The sequence below is a fragment of the Gekko japonicus genome, unplaced genomic scaffold (assembly GCF_001447785.1).
Source record: "Gekko japonicus isolate JY-2015 unplaced genomic scaffold, Gekko_japonicus_V1.1 scaffold1219, whole genome shotgun sequence".
Classification (NCBI taxonomy): Eukaryota; Metazoa; Chordata; class Lepidosauria; order Squamata; family Gekkonidae; genus Gekko; species Gekko japonicus.
In genome coordinates, this window is record NW_015177048.1 from 204628 (window position 1) to 221539 (window position 16912).

Sequence of the window (16912 nt, forward strand, 5' to 3'; positions counted from 1 at the left end):
ATTTCCCACTCTGTAACAAAAATTCTGTGGGTGGCAGAAGATCTGTTATGAAATGCAAAGAAACAGTTTTCATTTTAAATACCATTTTTAAAAAATCATTAGTACATATCAATCATCTAGCAATAAAAGCAGCATTGGCAGAAAACAAGGGCATTAGAATCAACAAAAACAATAATTATACATCAGCAAAAGCCTAGGACGTTAGATTTGAGTCTCTGTCTCTCAGAAGCTTGTATCCTGAAAATCGTGTTGGTCTCCAAAGTGCTACTGGACTCAAATGTGACTGTTCTACTGCAGACCAGTACAGCTACTTTCTGAAACTAGATGTGTAAAAAGTCTTCATTTGGTGCCTGAAAAGGTAGATCCCAAGGATAGGAGTGTATAGAGCAGAGTGTCTCATGATGATCTCAGCAGGGTCATACGGGACCAGATGGTCCTTGAAGTTCTGCTCCCAGCCATGTAAGACTTTAAAGAACCAGCACTTTTAATTATGCCAGTGAGGTTTTGAGTTCTTAACGGTGTTGATTTGTCCCACACCAATGTCTTTATTTGTCTTAGATCCTGATATTGTCTCGGAGAAGAAGCCTGCTGCAGAGTTTGATGCCAGCAATTTTGAAAAACGGTTCTTGAAGCGGATTCGTGACTTAGGAGAGGTATGTCTACTCTTCCCCCTCAATATTGATTATTGATTAGTGTTTACAGACTCTTAGGTTCTACACAGAAGTGACACACTTTTGCCATTAGCCACACAGAAGGATAGATGAGCTGCATATTTTTATGCAGCCGTGATTCAATATCATGTTCCTGGTTGGATCTCCAGAGTGAAAAATACTACATCAGAGCTAGTTCTGTATGCCTATTTCTCTGTGCATGGTAATGGATATGCTGGCACATCTATAGAAAGAGCCAAGTATTACATAATTTGCCTCTGACAAATACTGTAGATGGAGCTCTGGGACCAACCCAGTTGTTAATTTCAAGTTGTCTGGAGCTTCCACCATTTAGCCTGAAAGTTCAAACTTTCATCCACTCTGTGTTGTATTGTGGTGATTTCTTCAGTGAGAAGAAGCACTTCACAGAAGTGTACATTTACCCACTTTCCTGCCTACTTTACATTACATTTCCAGCCTGCTCCTTTTTCAGACCCTTCCTCCATTTTGTCCTTGCAGCCACCATGTTAAATAAGGTTAAGTGAGCGTGGCTGGCCCAAGATCACCCAGTGAGCCTTGTGGCTGAATGTGAATTTGAACCCGGGTCTGACGTGCTAGCCACTGAACCCCTCATTACTCTCTTCGCCATTGCCTTGTATACTTAGTGAATGAGCTCTGGGACTACTATTGAAACCCTCATGTTGGCCCTTAAGAATAAAAGGCAGAGCCATTAAGCAAAACAGCAGAAGTAAAGGGATTGGGGGGGGGGATTTGATTTCTCTTTAATCTGTGGGATTCTCAAACAGGTGGGTCCCTGGTTCATGTTGGTAGCATCAGTGAAGATAATCTAACCATGGCCATATAGCCCAACATCCTGTAGCATAATATTGTTCCATAAAGAAAAGTCTGTGGGTTTTGATGGTCTTTTAAATTTTAATTAATCCAGGGTCACTTTGGCAAAGTTGAGCTCTGCAGATATGATCCTGAGGGTGACAATACAGGAGAGCAAGTAGCAGTAAAGTCACTGAAGCCAGAGTGTGGTGGGAACCATATTGCTGACCTCAAGAAAGAAATTGAAATTCTGAAGAATCTTTATCATGAAAATATTGTGAAATACAAAGGAATCTGCACGGAAGATGGTATTTTTTTCATTACTTCTGAGTCCTGATTTTGTAAATTTACTGTTACTGCTGTGTCTGTCTATCTGTAGCAGTAGCATACACTGAACATGAGTCAGCAGTGTGAAGTGGTAGCTAAAAAGGCAAATGTGATTTTGGGCTGTATCAACAGAAGTATAGTGAACAGATCACATGAGGTGATGGTATTACTTTGCTCTGGTTAGACCTCACCTAGAGTATTGTGTTCAGTTTTGAGCACCACAATCTAAGAAGGACATAGACAAGCTGGAACATGTCCAGAGGAGGGCAACGAAGATGGTGAGGGGTCTGGAGACCAAGTCCTATGAGGAAAGGATGAAGAAACTGAGTATGTTTAGCCTGGAGAGGAGATGACTGAGAGGTGATATGATAACCATTTTCAAGAACTTGGGCTGTCATATACAGGATGGTACAGAGTTGTTTTCTGTTGCCCCAGAAGGCAACGGGTTGAAATTAAATCAGATGTGTTTTTGGCTAAACATGAGGAAGAACTTCCTGACAGAGTGATTACTCAGTGGAACAGGCTTCCTCGGGAGGTGGTAGGCTCTCCTTCTTTGGAGGTTTTCAAACAAAGGCTAGACGGCCATTTTTAAAATTTTCTTTATTCAACCCAATAAATTACAAAATGCATATACCAAACGCAAGATCTAAATATACAAATAAAGGAAATGCCAAATAATCAATATAACAAGGTTTCCATCTCTCCCAAGGCCATCACAACTTGTTCTTTGTGGGAAGGGAAATATCTCAGGCAAGTCAATTTAATAACATCAGTTTCATCCAATCCTTCTCTCCCAAGGCCATCATGACTTATTTTTTGCAAGTAGGGAAATAACTCAGGCAAGTCAGTTTATTAACATTGATTTAGCCCAATCCAATAACCATCTTGTCTGGTCGTGTTGAGACACAAAGCTTAAAAAGGGCTAGATGGACATCTGACAGCAGTGCAGATCCTGTGAACTTAGGCAGATCATGAGAGGGAGGGCAGGAAGGGTTGTATCAGTGCTTAGTTCTTGTGGCCCTTTCTTATACACCCAGCGAAATGCTGATCACCACTTTGGGGTCAGGGAACAATTTTTCTCCAGGCCAGTTTGGCTGGAGATCCTGGAGGTTTTTTGTCATCTTCTGGTGTGGAACAGCCCAGAACTGGGGTGTGTGTGGGTGGAGGTATTTGTGTATTTCCTGCATTCTGCAGGGGGTTGGCCTAGATGACCCTGGAGGTCCCTTCCAACTCTATGATTCTATGTGGGCTCAGGGAGGGTTACAGTATGCAGTCCATAAAACAATAAAACAGTAAAACCAATAAAACAGTCAATAGCATGATAGACAATATCATCAAACTCCATGCCTCATATCAGGTGAATAGTAATTCTGCACCCTGTCTTGTTCATTTCAGCAGTTACTGTGCGGAATGTTGGAAATTGTCTTTTTTTCTGTTTATGTATGAAACATCCTTCAGCATTTGAGTCCAGTGGCACCTTTAAGAACATCAAAGTTTTATTCAAGGTATAAACTTTCATTGCAAAGCACACTTCGTCAGATGCATTGAAATGGCAGTTACTAGTTCATACATATAGGTAGGGAGTATGCAGCAAATTACCATAAGCATAATAAATGTTATCATCTCACCACATGCTAATCTCATTCAGTTCTTACTTCTGTATTCTCATCAAGAAGGCCTATACATCCTCTTTATTTTATTTCTTATTTGGAATAGCAGTGATTGTAATATAATGAATAGTAGAATTAGTAGAATGTAATGTAATTTGGAATGGTAGATTGGATTGTATTTGTCTGGTCTGGGGACAGAGGAGACATAACACTGCACAACCAGTCACCCCACCTTAAAGAAAAAGGATGCTGTTAGTTACCTCCATGTTTGAGAGGAGATGGATGGAGTGTAACAACCGGATCTCAGTTAATTACTCTCAGCATACCAGAACATCCATCTTCAATTCTGATATATTTATTTCCTTCACTGTTTCCCCCCAGAATTAGACCCAAACAAATGGTGACCATATAAACCAAGTGTGTTATTTCCTTTTGGTCTTTGCATCTGTGAAACAACATTCATTATGCTTATGCTAATTTGCTCCTCACCCTCTACCTATATGTATGAAGTGGTAACTTCCATTTCAGCATATCTGAAGAAGTGTGCTTTGCAACAAAAGCTTATACCTTGAATAAAACTTTATCTTAAAGGTGCCACTGGACTCAAATTTTGTTCTGTTGTTTCAGACCAACATGGCTACCCTCCTGAATCCATCCTTCAGCATGTAATCCTAAAACTGTATGGGAATGCTGCATGAAACAGCACCAGAAAACTAGTCAAGAATATTGACCTGTAAAGTGGTAATTATGAACTTAGGAAAACTGCACATTGAGTTAATTTATGTGCTTTGTGTCTTGCAACTTTAGGTGGAAATGGCATTAAACTTATCATGGAGTTTCTTCCTTCTGGGAGCCTGAAAGACTATCTTCCTCGAAACAAGAACAAGATCAGTCTGAAACAACAACTGAAATATGCTGTTCAGATCTGCAAGGTAAGGCAGATAAATTGCTAATTTTAACTCATAGTTTAATGGTAGGTGCCTTTTATGTGTAACATTCATTAACATGTTCAAAGTCAAACAGTCGCTTCTGAAATCATTCTCTTCAAATGTAGAAGAAGTTGGTCGATTTTGAAAATGCTGGGGTTTTTTTATGTAGTTATCTTTTTTTGTTCCTGCTGTGTTAATTTGTGCTGTTCAGTTTTCATGAGTGTAGAAGCTCTGAAGTGGAAGTTTGGTCTTTAGTAATTTGGAGGGGAGCTCATTGGCTACCCTTTATATGGAAACAAGCTAGGTTTTATGCCAATAAGTTGCTGGTTCCCAGGGACATAAAGGTTGTGTGCAAATGTTTCCAGCACAGAGTATCAACAGTGTCCTCATGTTTTTCAGCTTTGTTTTTTGCTCTAGTTTGTGGGCCCCAATGCACAGTCCAAACTCTGTCTGCATTCAGACAGAGGTGATAACAACAGTGGTGATGAGAAATGTCATTAAGTGGTGGTTGAGGTAGAAAGTGCTAGAAGCCATTTTATGAAAGCACAGGGGGGCATTTGTAAGAGACTGTACATGTATTTGTATAATTTTTTAAAATGGTTAAATTTTATTTATGTATTTATTTGCTCACAAGGGAATGGATTATCTGGGACTTCAACAGTATGTTCATCGAGACTTAGCAGCCAGAAATGTCTTAGTTGAAAATGAACAGAAAGTAAAAATTGGGGATTTCGGGCTCACTAAAGCAATAGGGACTGATAAGGAATACTACAAAGTCAATGATGATCGAGACAGCCCTGTTTTCTGGTAAGAGATGTAATATCACATAGAAGATAACTTATGCAATGTAACTTTAAGGATAAACGGCCTGGTTCTACAAGCAGCTTCTGGAACAAATACTCCCAAAATTGGGCTCCACCATGAACACGTTCTTGTAAGAAAAGGCCAGGGCTGGGGTGCACTGATTTTCCTTGCCACTTGTTAGGATCAAAGAACCATGCACTGGCCTTTCCAGAGAGCCAGCATGGTGTTAAAAATGTCAGACTAGAATCTGGGAAGCCCTAGTTTGGACTCTCACTCTGCCATGGAAGATTGTTAGGTGACCTTAGGCAAGTCACACACATTCATCCAAACCTACCTCATGGGGTTGTTGTGTGGATAAAATGGAGGAGGGAAGAATGATGTAAGCCGCATTGGGAGAAATACATACATACATACATAAATTAAACTACTATGAACTACTGGCTTAAAGTAGGTTAGTAATCTTACTTATCTCTCCTTATATATAATTGAATAGTGGGTGCCAAAGTTCTAAAATGCCCGCCTTCAGTGTTAGGCCGGAAAAACTGCCACTCAGAAGACAATAGCTGGGTTGACTGGCTGCTTTGTGCAGTCCCGCCCAGCATTCCAAGGTCATTTGCATATGGAAGCTGATTGGACCACACTCCATTCCACACCTCAAACTCACCCCCCCCCGCAAGGCAGTTGGAATTTTCAGTTGGGAGAGGAGAATGATGTCAGCTGCTCCCTAGGCAGAGGCTGGGGGGGGTTTGTAAAACTTAAGACAGACAGGCAGATAAAGGTTGGCTGATGGTTGCCAACTCCATGTTGGAACTCCAGGACATAGGGTTGCCAACTCCAGGTTGGAAACTTCCAGGATATTTTAGGGATGAAGCCTGCTGAGGGTGGGATCTGAGGAGGAGGAGGAAGAGGGGGACCTCAGACAGATACAATGCCATGCTGCCCACACTCCAGACAAGCTGTTGCCAGTCTCCAGGTGACAGCTGGAGAGATCTTAAAGCTTTGGTGCTACTTCAAAGTTCCCCAGGAGCCCAAAACAGAGTAGTGTTTTGGAAAATCTTGAGGAATTGTTTGGTGCATTTACGATGGGGCTCCTGGGGAACTATTGTTGCCAATCTTGGCCCAGCAGCCATCAAACCATTCTCTTCAACCCCCTGCTGTGCAGCTGACTTCCCCCTAGGGTTGCCAATCTCCAGGTGGGACCTGGAGATCTCCCACTGCTACAATTGATCTCCAGATGACAGAGATCAGTTCCCCTGGAGAAAATGGATGCTTTGGAGGGTAGACCCTATGACATTATACCTGCTGAGTCCTTCCGCCCCCCCCCCGCCCAATGCTGCCCTCTACAGAATCCACCCCCCAAACCTCCAGGTATTTCCCTCCTTAGAGCTGGCAACCCTACATTCCCCTCAGTGCCTGTTGGGAGTGGGTGGTGGGGGAGGGGAAGGGAGTGGGCGACCGGAGGCTTCTGCCTCCTGTCTCCGGTCCTGGAGTGGGGGGGGTGGAAACGGACCCGGCAGCCGGAGGCTTGCACCTCCAGTCGCCGGCCCTGGAGTGAGTGGGGTTGGGTGGGGGGAAACGGACCCTGCGGCCGGATGTCGCGAGGTGGCCGACGGAAGGCCGATGCCTCCATCGCCCGGCCGAGATTGGGGGGGGGGGGGGGAGGCAGGCGATGGAAGGCCGATGCCTTCATCAGCTGGCCGAGATTGGTTCGGGCGAGGCGGGCGACGGAAAGCCGATGCCTCCGTCACCTGGCTGGAGTGGCCGCGGGGGGGTTTGGAGTCGGGTGGCCTCTGGCGGGAGCCGTGGTCGCCCGGGCCAAGATTGGGGGGGCAAGGCGGGGGACGGAAGGCCGATGCCTCCGTTGCCCGGTCCTCTACAGAATCCACCCCCAAAACCTCCAGGTATTTCCCTCCTTAGAGCTGGCAACCCTACATTCCCCTCAGTGCCTGTTGGTAGGCAACTAAGCTTGGTCCTGTCACCTACTTTGGCCTTTGGGAGAAAACACATTGGGGCCAATCCTGATAGGGTTGCCAACTCCAGATGGGAAATTCCTGGAGATTTGAGGGATGGAGCCTGAAGAGGGTGAGGTTTGAGGAGGGGTGGGACCTCAGACAGGTACACTGCCATAGACTCCACCCTCCAAACCAGTCAGTCCCACATAGGGAACCATTGTTGCCAATCTCCAGGTGAGGGCTGGAGAGCACTCAGTATTACAACTGCTCTGCAGAAGGGAGGGCAGAAGTCAGCTGAAGTCAAAGGGGCAGATAATGGTAGGTTGATGGCTAGCTGGGAAGGAGATGCAGTTGCCAACTACATGCTGACAAATTCCTGGGGATTTGAGGGGTGGAGCCTGGAGAGGGTGGGGTTTGCAGAGGGGTGGGACCTCAGACAGGTAGAATGCCATAGACTCCACCCTCCAAACCAGCCATTTTGTCCTGGGTAACAATTGCTGCCAATCTCCAGGTGAGGGCTACAGATCACTCACAATTACAACTGCTCTTCAGGTAGCAGAGATCAGTTCCTCTGGAGAAAACAGTGGACTCTGTCATTATACCCTGCTGAGGTCACCACAGCAAATTGACACTGTTTGCCCAAAGCCAGAGCACTGCCCCAGAGCCTCTTTCTAGATCCCGTTGTATTGCTTTCACAACGGGATTTACTGCTAGTTTAGAATATTTTAAAACTTCCTTTCCACCCAGCTTAGGATACTCAAAGCAGCAAACAGTCAGAAACATTAAATCAAGCTTAAAAATACACATGGGACACACACATACACACACGTTAAAACACATAGATGCATAACTGGAAAGGAGCCTCACTGAAAGCAGTGAGGGGAACACCAAACAAAGCAGAAGAGCCTTCACTTGCTAGAGGAAGGCCATATTTAGAAGAGGACAGATGACTCTCCTTGCAAAGGGAATCCTTTGCAAGCTCAAGATGGGGGAGGCACTTGAAGATGACTGTGATGGTCAGATGGGTTCATATGGGAGTGGTTGGTCCTTAAGATATGTTGGCCCAAGCCATATAGGGCCTTAAAGAAACACCTGGAATTGGGCTGGAAGCATGTAGGGAGCTAATGTAGGCAGAGCCAGACTGGAATCATATGGGTTTGTATGAAGTCTGGTCACAGTATTCTGCATTAGTGATAACTTCTGGACACTCACCAGGGGAAGCCCCGCGTAGAGTTGCATTGCAGTAGCATACCCTAGATGTTGGCAGGGCAGGGCATGCACCACAGTGGCAGGAAATGTAGCAGCTTACTCACCTGCCAAAGCTGCTGAAAGGTGCTCCTGGCCACCATCTCCATCTACTTCTTCAACAGGAAGTCTGGGTCCAGCAGCACCCCCAAGCTACAAACCTGCTCCTTCGGGGGGGGGGGGGGTGCAACCCATCCAGAACAGGAGAGACTTCAGCTCCTTGGTCAATCTTTCCTCCCACCACTAACACCTACATTTTGTCAGGATTAGGTTTCAGTTTATTAGCTCTCACCATTCCCAAAACTGCCTCTCACAGTTTTCACAGCCTCCCTGGGATTCATTGGAAGTACAGGTAGAGCGGAGTATCATCTGCATATTGGTGACAGCCGATCCCAAATATTTGATCTCTCCCAGCAGTGTCACGTAGATGTTTAAAAGCATAGGGAACAAGATGGAACCTCTCAGAACCCTGTAGGCCAGAGGCCAACAGGCCAAGCTCAACAATCCCTTGGAAACCCACCTTCTATGTAGGACTCAGCCACCACAGCATGGCGCCTCCCAGTCCTAACCCCAAAAGGGCAGTCCAAAGGATACCATGATCAATGATATTGAAAGCCACCAAAGGTCCAGGAGGATTAACAGAGTCATGCTCCCTCTCTCCATCTGTGCTTTTATTAGTCTATGCGTATGGTATGCCTCCATTCGTATAGGCACAAAAATTTCCTGAGGGAAATGTGGACTACTAGTTGTCATCTCTTCAGGCTTTCTCTAATAGAAAGTTATTATAAATTCCGTGATGAATTCTCTTTTAACTATTCCTTTCAGAGGGTTGTTGTTGTTGTTTTGCTTCCCCTCCCAGTGTTGTTCATATAAACCTTATGCTTGAAATATTGCCAGAATTCCAATATTGCAGAAGTCCCATTGTATATCTGTTAGTGGAATTATGCAGCAATTCTTCAAAAAATAATTTAAACATGTCTACAGGTATGCTCCTGAATGCTTATTGCAGTGTAAGTTCTACATTGCTTCAGATGTCTGGTCTTTTGGAGTGACCCTCTATGAAATACTGACCTATTGTGATACTGACTGCAGTCCAATGACAGTAAGTAGTTGTGATTACTTCAAATGAAAGATTTGGGTAATGATATGTTATTAAAGGTGTCCCCCAAGGTAGGATTAGGAACAAAATATAGCAACAGATATGCAATTGAAGTTTTCACAATAACTTTTATCTTAAAACTGGCACTTGTATCTTTGGAAATAAATGTGTTGCTTTGCTCTGAGGCTGGCATTAGGGAAATAAAGCTTCTTGACATGGTGAACCAGAAAGTGTTGCCTTCTCTCTCCCACCCCCAGTAGACTGGAATAAGCAATAGCTTCTAATACCCATGACAAACTCAGATGTCAACTTTATAGCACAACCAATTTTTTATCTCTCCCAGTTTAGTTCGAGTCATCAGTATTTTGCCTCCCTCATTTTTAGAGGCAGGGAGCTTTTATTGTCTTTAAATAGGCATTATTTATTAACTTTTGTTTGGTGGAACATGGTTTAGCAGATGCAGCACTATAAAACTTCTAATCTACCTACTTGCCTGTTGCCCACTTCAGAAATCTCTCAGCTGTGCTTCACTTGGACAAGCTTAAACTTTCTGTAAGCTCATTTAAATAAAGGGGGGGAGCACTGGGTTAACGTCTTTGGGGACTGAAGGGGTTAAAATTTGCAGCCTCTTTAACTTAGGTGTGTCCACAGTGAATGTCGTTTCATAAAAGCATGAGTCAAATGCATCATTTTTTGTGTATAATTTGGTAGTTTGATATTAGTGGGAAGATAAAATCAAAATCCACAATCTTTGCTACTGTTATCACAATACCAGTGGATGCACAAACAAGGTTCAGTTTTTCTTTAATGATAGCCACTGGAAGGTGATGCAGATACTCCCAGGTATTTCACACATACTTGGCTTTCCACAGTATTTCTTCAAACAGGGGTAGGGTGGTGGTGGTGGTGTTTGGACATTTGGCCTTCTCTTCTGAAGGTTTATACGCATGCCTCAATAGGGACTACTCCTGCCCTCTTATTAGGCTTGGAGGGCACCCACTTTATTAACAACCATGTTTGTTCATAATTTACAGGAATTCTTGAAGTTGATTGGCCCAACTCAAGGCCAGATGACAGTCACACGGCTTGTGCGCATATTAACAGAAGGCAAACGCTTGCCATGTCCAAAAAATTGCCCAGAAGAGGTAAGAGTTTAAAGAACACGGTCGGATCATTCTTTCTGTTAGCAGCCCTAAAGTGACAAACTGAAATTGTTTTAACAAAACGATAAGACCAAAAGTGGTTTTATCACATCATTCTTCCTTCCTACAACAACCATCCTGTGAGGTAGGTTGGGGAGAGATTGTGATAAACCCGAGATGACCTGTTGCGCTTCTGTGGTACAGCGGGGATTTGAACCCATGTGTCCCAGGTACTTGTCTGACATTCTAACTCCTATAATCACCTTAAAGCTTAACAAGTTTTATTTTAGTGTAAAGACGCAGATAGGATCTAATCTGTAGAACTTTACACTGGAATAAAAATCTGTTAGTCTTGAAAGTGTCTAAGCCTCCTGTTTGTTTCTCCTGGTTCAAATATGATGTGAAATAAAGGCTATTAGGGTAAAATGCATTTCCTTTCAGCTGTACCCAGTTGGACCTGACCTAGATCCCACAGGGCTTCAGCTACAAAAGAGATAGTTTCTGTAAACAAGTATGCTGCATGTATTAACACTTGGGGTGCTTCTGAGCTAGCAGTACAATACTGAATTTGGAATTAATGGGACAGTTTTTCATTTGAGGTTGTTTCTGTATACATATGTAAATCAAAGAATTAGTGACTGCTAGATAGTGAGTAAATTCTGCACTAAATCCTTGGCTGCTGATAGCACAAGGGAGAGTATTCCTTCCCACACTGATTAAAGGTTCTGGTGCTTCATTTCTTATAACAAAGTAAATGCTGGTTTTAAAGATCCTGTCTCTACTTCCCCTTTGTTGCTAGGTTAATCAGCTGATGAGGATGTGCTGGGGATATGACCCTGGTGAACGGACAACCTTTCGAAAGCTGATTCAAGGATTTGAAGTACTTATAAATAAGATGTAATCGAACATTTTTCTACTGCTACCCACCTAAGTGTTTTAAAAGTATATATAAGACTTTTTATTATTACCTATTGTAATTTGTATTTTGGTAATGTTGTGTTTAAAGGGTTTCTTTGTCCAAGAAGTTTTTTTCCTTTAACCAAGGCGTTTAAAATTTTTGCTAAGCACTTTGCTACTGCAAATATCTATGCTACTCTTACAATGTAATAGTTCTGCCACTATGGATCTGACTGGTATGAAGAAACTTCGAGCACTGGTGATGGTGTCCTTTGAGCAGCATATTTTTTTATGTGCATTTGCCTTAAACCAAGGGTTTTTAATTATTTGCTTGTATACAACTTGAGTCATGTTGGACTAATAAACCCAAAGCCATCATAAATCACTGTAATATTGCTACACTCAGTGCACGTTACGTTACTTCTACTTTCATAGAATGTTTTCTTTAAAAGACCGAGCAGAAGCATCTGTGTCAGCTTTTAAAAGTGAAATTTAAGCAGGAATGATGCATGATTTTGTTTATACTAGGTTTTTCTGTTATGTTTTCCATCTACTTTGAAAGAAAGAACATACTAAAGTCCAGATGTCTTCAGCAATATAATAATGATCCAAAACTTACGTCAGTCATCCTAGGAAATCATCATTATTAGATGTTCTAGTTTGTTTTACTTCCCTTTAAAAGGGAAGGTTTTTCCTTTGCTAGGCAAGTATGCAGCAGTGATTTCCCATGTAGTGCCCATGGAACCCACTGTGCCTGCAGGTAGGTCTTCTGGAGCCCACTGGCTACTTCTATAAAGTTCCCAGTGCTGAACCAGATTGTGGATCTCTAACATACATTATAAGGGAAATGCTCGCCATATTAAAAAGGACAGGATTAAAAAGGACAGGAAAGGACCACCTTTCCCCATATGTTCCCCCACGGGCACTACGGTCGGGGACACAACATCTCCTGGCGATACCAGGCCCCAAGGAGGGCCAGGCTGGTGGCTACCAGGGCCAGAGCTTTCTCTGCCTGGTGGAACAAGCTCCCAGAGGAGATCCGGGCCCTGCGGGACCTTGTGCAGTTCTGCAGGGCCTGTAAGACGGAGCTCTTCCGCCAGGCTTTCAAGTAGGAGCCGCCACCACTACCGCACCATCATTATGTTCCATCAGTATTGTCTGGCCCTGGGAAGGGGGAACGGCAGTGTCGTGTCGAACTGAGAGCATTGAGTAGATGTACCATCTTGTAACGTCATCTTTGTGGAAGATCAGACTGGAACAGCTAGAGCACTTATCTTGATGTATGTAGTAAAGATTTTATATGGTTTTAATTTGTTTTATGTGTAGGCGTATGCCTAATTGTGAGCCGCCCTGAGTCCGTGCAGTGGGTAGGGCGGGCTATAAATTGAATGTATAAATAAATAAAAAATAAATAAAAAATCCAAGGTTTTAAAGGGTTCAGTCTCGACACAGCGCCCATGGTTAAGGCCAGTGATCATTCCCTTAATCTCCACACAAGATGACAATACTACAGTAGTTATGGGTTTTATTGTTAAACCATGTGGTTTTGCTCTTCAATTTATATCTTTACAGTACACGGTTTAATACATTTGTTTTATGTGTACCTTTTTTGATGTCATGAACTGTGAGCAAATTAAATTTTTTAAGGGAAAAATTCTTAGGGCTATACTGAGAAAGGAACATCTTAAATGTAATGTGTGAGAGTATTCTGGACTCTGATTAAGTGTGCAGATGGTCAAAGGAAAGAAAGGAGTGGGTTTGAATAGGATCAAAACAATTTTCCCCACAGTCTAACTTTGATCCAACAATGGTAAACTGCATAAGGATTTCCCTGCAAATTCTGCCCACATACGTACAGAGGAAGATGATAGAAAAGGAAAAATGTACCATAGCCAGTGAGGATTTGTGTGCATTGTTGAGATTGTTGAAATGGTATAGGTGCTGTTGCCCCTAATCACCTTTGGAGATGGAGTTGAATCCAGATATCTTCCCATCCCCAGTGACTGATCTTCTTGGAGGGTGGAGAAAAATTCCATGCACATATTTTCTCAGAAGGACCATAATATTACCTGACTGGAACATACTTGTATATGAATTCAGTAGGCATTTACAGATGGAATAAGATGATGGGCATTGTTGGTAATAACTATTTAATTTAAATTGTGTTTTCTCCTTCACCTCCACCTTAAAGCCTAATATTGTTCTGAGGATCTGTTCAGAGTTTGCAACAATGTCAAAGGCAATTAGATAAACTACAAATTAAATTCTTGAATCTTTATCAGTTTAGAACCATCTTGCACTGTTGAATAATTCTTCTGTAATAATATTATCAACCATTAATCTACATGCACTTTGTTAATTCTTTATAAAATAAAGATTTTACCTATGGATGCCTAAGCAGCATTTATCTGTGTGCAAGTAACTGTATTATACTGTCATGCCATAGTTAAGAACAGCAGTACTACAGGAGTCTGAGAGGCACTAAGGAAATAAGGACTGGATGGTGCAAGTGGGAGTGGTGATAAGCCTGGGGGGGGGGGGGAATCCTTATACAATGAGCACTAATTGTCCTCCCGAAGGAAGTGTATACTTTTGCTCAAGCTGGTGCCTTAATCTCTTTTGCAAAACTGCTGGTGGTAGCATGGATGCCACGTACCTCTACTACCCTTCCTCCAGTTCCATGGTGCAATAACTGAGTTTCCATGTGATCCTCAGATTTGTCTTGTTTAAAGGCATGTGAATATACAGAACTTCTCCTCCCCATGTTTAGGCTCTACTAGCGGAAGAAGAGGAGCAAACTATGAGCTGCTTTTATCTTCTAACATGTCCCACTGTCTCCCAGCCCACCAAGAAAAGAGTTCCTTTACTTTTCAGTAGAAGGAGAAAAGCCCTTCGGTTGCTCAGTCTATAAGCTTCCTGTTGACTAAAAATACGTGGCATCATCACCCATCATTTTAGTTTTTTGCCTCTACTGCTGTCTCCAGGGAAATAGCGTTCTACTGAGAAATCAGGATCAAGGTGTGCTGTCCCTAGGGATAATTCACTGCTAGTCTTTCCCCCCCTGGCCTCTAGTCTTCTGTCCCACTCAACCATAATCAACCTGCAGCAGCAGACCCATTTCTTGCTCATGCCATGGTACTCTTTTTTTATACACAGATACATTTTTCACTGTATGTTATGCTTAGGCTTTGAGGGGCAAGGGAGAACAATCATGAAGTATATCGGTATTACAGAAAGTCCACTTACTTGCTAAGCAAGAGAGTTGAAGCAGTTCAACTGCTTGATATTCCCAACACTTTAAAAATTATGTTATGGGCAAGCTCAGCCAAAGCTTAGTTTTCACCAATATGGCTTCAAGGACTCTCTGAAATCAGTTTAAGACTCTGAAAATGCCCCCAGATCCTTTGGTATTATAAATGACATTTAAAATGTATTTTAATTTATTAAAGACAACAGAAAAGTAACCTTTTGAGAATAATCAGTTCTATTTAAGAGCTAATATGTAACTTGCAGTAATTGCAGAGAATCACTCCAGATCTGGTAAAGAAAGATATGAATTGCACTAGCCCGAAAGTGTAACAGAAGAGGTTGAAGATATGTCATATTTGCAGTGACAAGAAAAAACAAAACCCTTCATGTTATTTGAGAGTGGGATTTGGACAACTATAAACTAGAAAGCTAAAACAAGATCATGCAACTAGGTTCAAAAGCAGGGGGGGGCCCTTCATGAGTCCAGCCCAACCACCTATCTTGAAGCCTGGCAGCCCAGAGTGGCTCCCAGTGTCTGCCACAGCAGCAGGGCCCGCAGCAGCACCCGAATGGCCTGCCATTGCTCCCAGGCTCCACCAGGAAAGAGTATTCTCTGTGCAAGTCCAAAGAATGCTTCTTTGCTTTTTGGAGAATTTAACACACACACACACACGGTGTAATTGTTTAAATATATTTTCAGATTTTTCTGCAAATCTGGGGAATGCCCCAAGTCTGCAGAAACATCTCTTTAGCCTCTCTGTGGCCCCAGTCTGCAGATTTAGATATATGCAGCTGGGGCTATGGGTAGCTAATAGTATAAAGGCAAGTGGGGACCCACGATACTTGCAGGGAGGAATCCCTCCCCCTATCACTGCTGATTCCCCTTACTGATTGGGTGGATAGGAGATTCACTGGGGGAAATGAACCCAGCATCCTCCTCTACTGCTTCTGGGCCACAGAAGAAGAAGAAGAGATTGGATTTATACACCGCCCTTCACTTGGAGTCTCGGAGCTGCTTACAAACTCCTTTCCCTTCCCCTCCCCACAACAGACACCCTGTGAGGTGGGTGGGGCTGAGAGAACTCTGACACAAACTGCTCTTTTTCAAGGACAGCTGTGCCAGAGCTTGTGACTGACCCAAGGTCACATCAGCAGGTGCAAGTGGAGGAGTGGGGAATCAAACCCGGTTCTCCCAGATTAGAGTCCGCACACTTAACCACTACACCAAACTGGCTCTCAGAAGCTGCCAGGAGTCGTCCTCCACCGTGGCTGGGCCCAGTGCGGCTGCTGGGAGCCCTCCTCTACCAAGGCTGGGCTGCAGCAATCTTCAATTCCATATGGCCTGCAAGATGGAGGAGTTCTGCCAGGCCCATATATGGCCTCCCTGAAGTTGCTGTCACCCACCCATTGATAACTGGCCATCATTCCATCTGTACCAACAGGCCAGAATCTTTTATAGCCAGCTGATTTTTGTTCTTAAGCTGTAAACACTGATTTTTAATGTTTATACTATGTTTTAAATTTAAATTGTATTTATTACAATATGTTATATAATATAAAATAATATTATATAATATAATAAAAAACCCACCCTGAGCCCATTTGCGGGATGGGTGGGATATAAATACAAATAATAATCAAAAAATCCCAGGCACCCTCCTCCACCGCAGCCCCGGCCACAGCAACTCCCAGATGGCCTCCACCACCACAATCCAGCCCAGCGTAGCTGCCAGTGTGCTTTAATATTGAGGTTGTGCCCTGTACGGCTGCTGGAGTTTGCCACTGGGCCGGGCCGTAGCAGGTAAGTGAGGGGAGGGACCGTCATTGTATTTGGGAGGGGGATTTAAACTCCTATATTTTTTTGTTAAAATTTGGGATTTTTCTGCAGGTGTGCAGAAAAATCTCTTTAGCCTCTGTGTGGCTCTGATCCACGGATTTAGCTATTCACAGATCATGGCCACACGTGACTAATAGTATATAGATATTGAATGCTCATATCCAATTTGAAGAGTGTAAAAATGTTGCTATGAGTCTTGTACAGAATAGGCAAAGTAGCATAAGTATGAATACAGGTTTGTCTTTTTCCAAGAAATGCTGTCATGCACCCTTGGATTCTTACCACTGCACTTCTGCCATCAATTCTTTTTCTATCAGGGAGGAATAATCCTCATTTTCAT

General features: G+C 43.1%; 1 protein-coding gene across 2 annotated transcripts in view; it reads left to right on the forward strand.

Moving 5' to 3' along the window:
- Window positions 1-12435, forward strand: part of JAK1 (Janus kinase 1) — a 79633-nt gene extending 67198 nt beyond the window's left edge. For both annotated transcript variants that reach the window (XM_015428095.1, XM_015428096.1), the window contains exons 19-25: window positions 559-653; window positions 1597-1789; window positions 4226-4350; window positions 4982-5154; window positions 9333-9450; window positions 10482-10592; window positions 11389-12435. In XM_015428095.1, coding sequence (XP_015283581.1) covers window positions 559-653; window positions 1597-1789; window positions 4226-4350; window positions 4982-5154; window positions 9333-9450; window positions 10482-10592; window positions 11389-11490 — 917 coding nt within the window. In that variant the 3' untranslated portion in view covers window positions 11491-12435. The remainder of the gene's footprint in view (window positions 1-558; window positions 654-1596; window positions 1790-4225; window positions 4351-4981; window positions 5155-9332; window positions 9451-10481; window positions 10593-11388) is intronic.
- Window positions 12436-16912: the final 4477 nt, after the last annotated feature.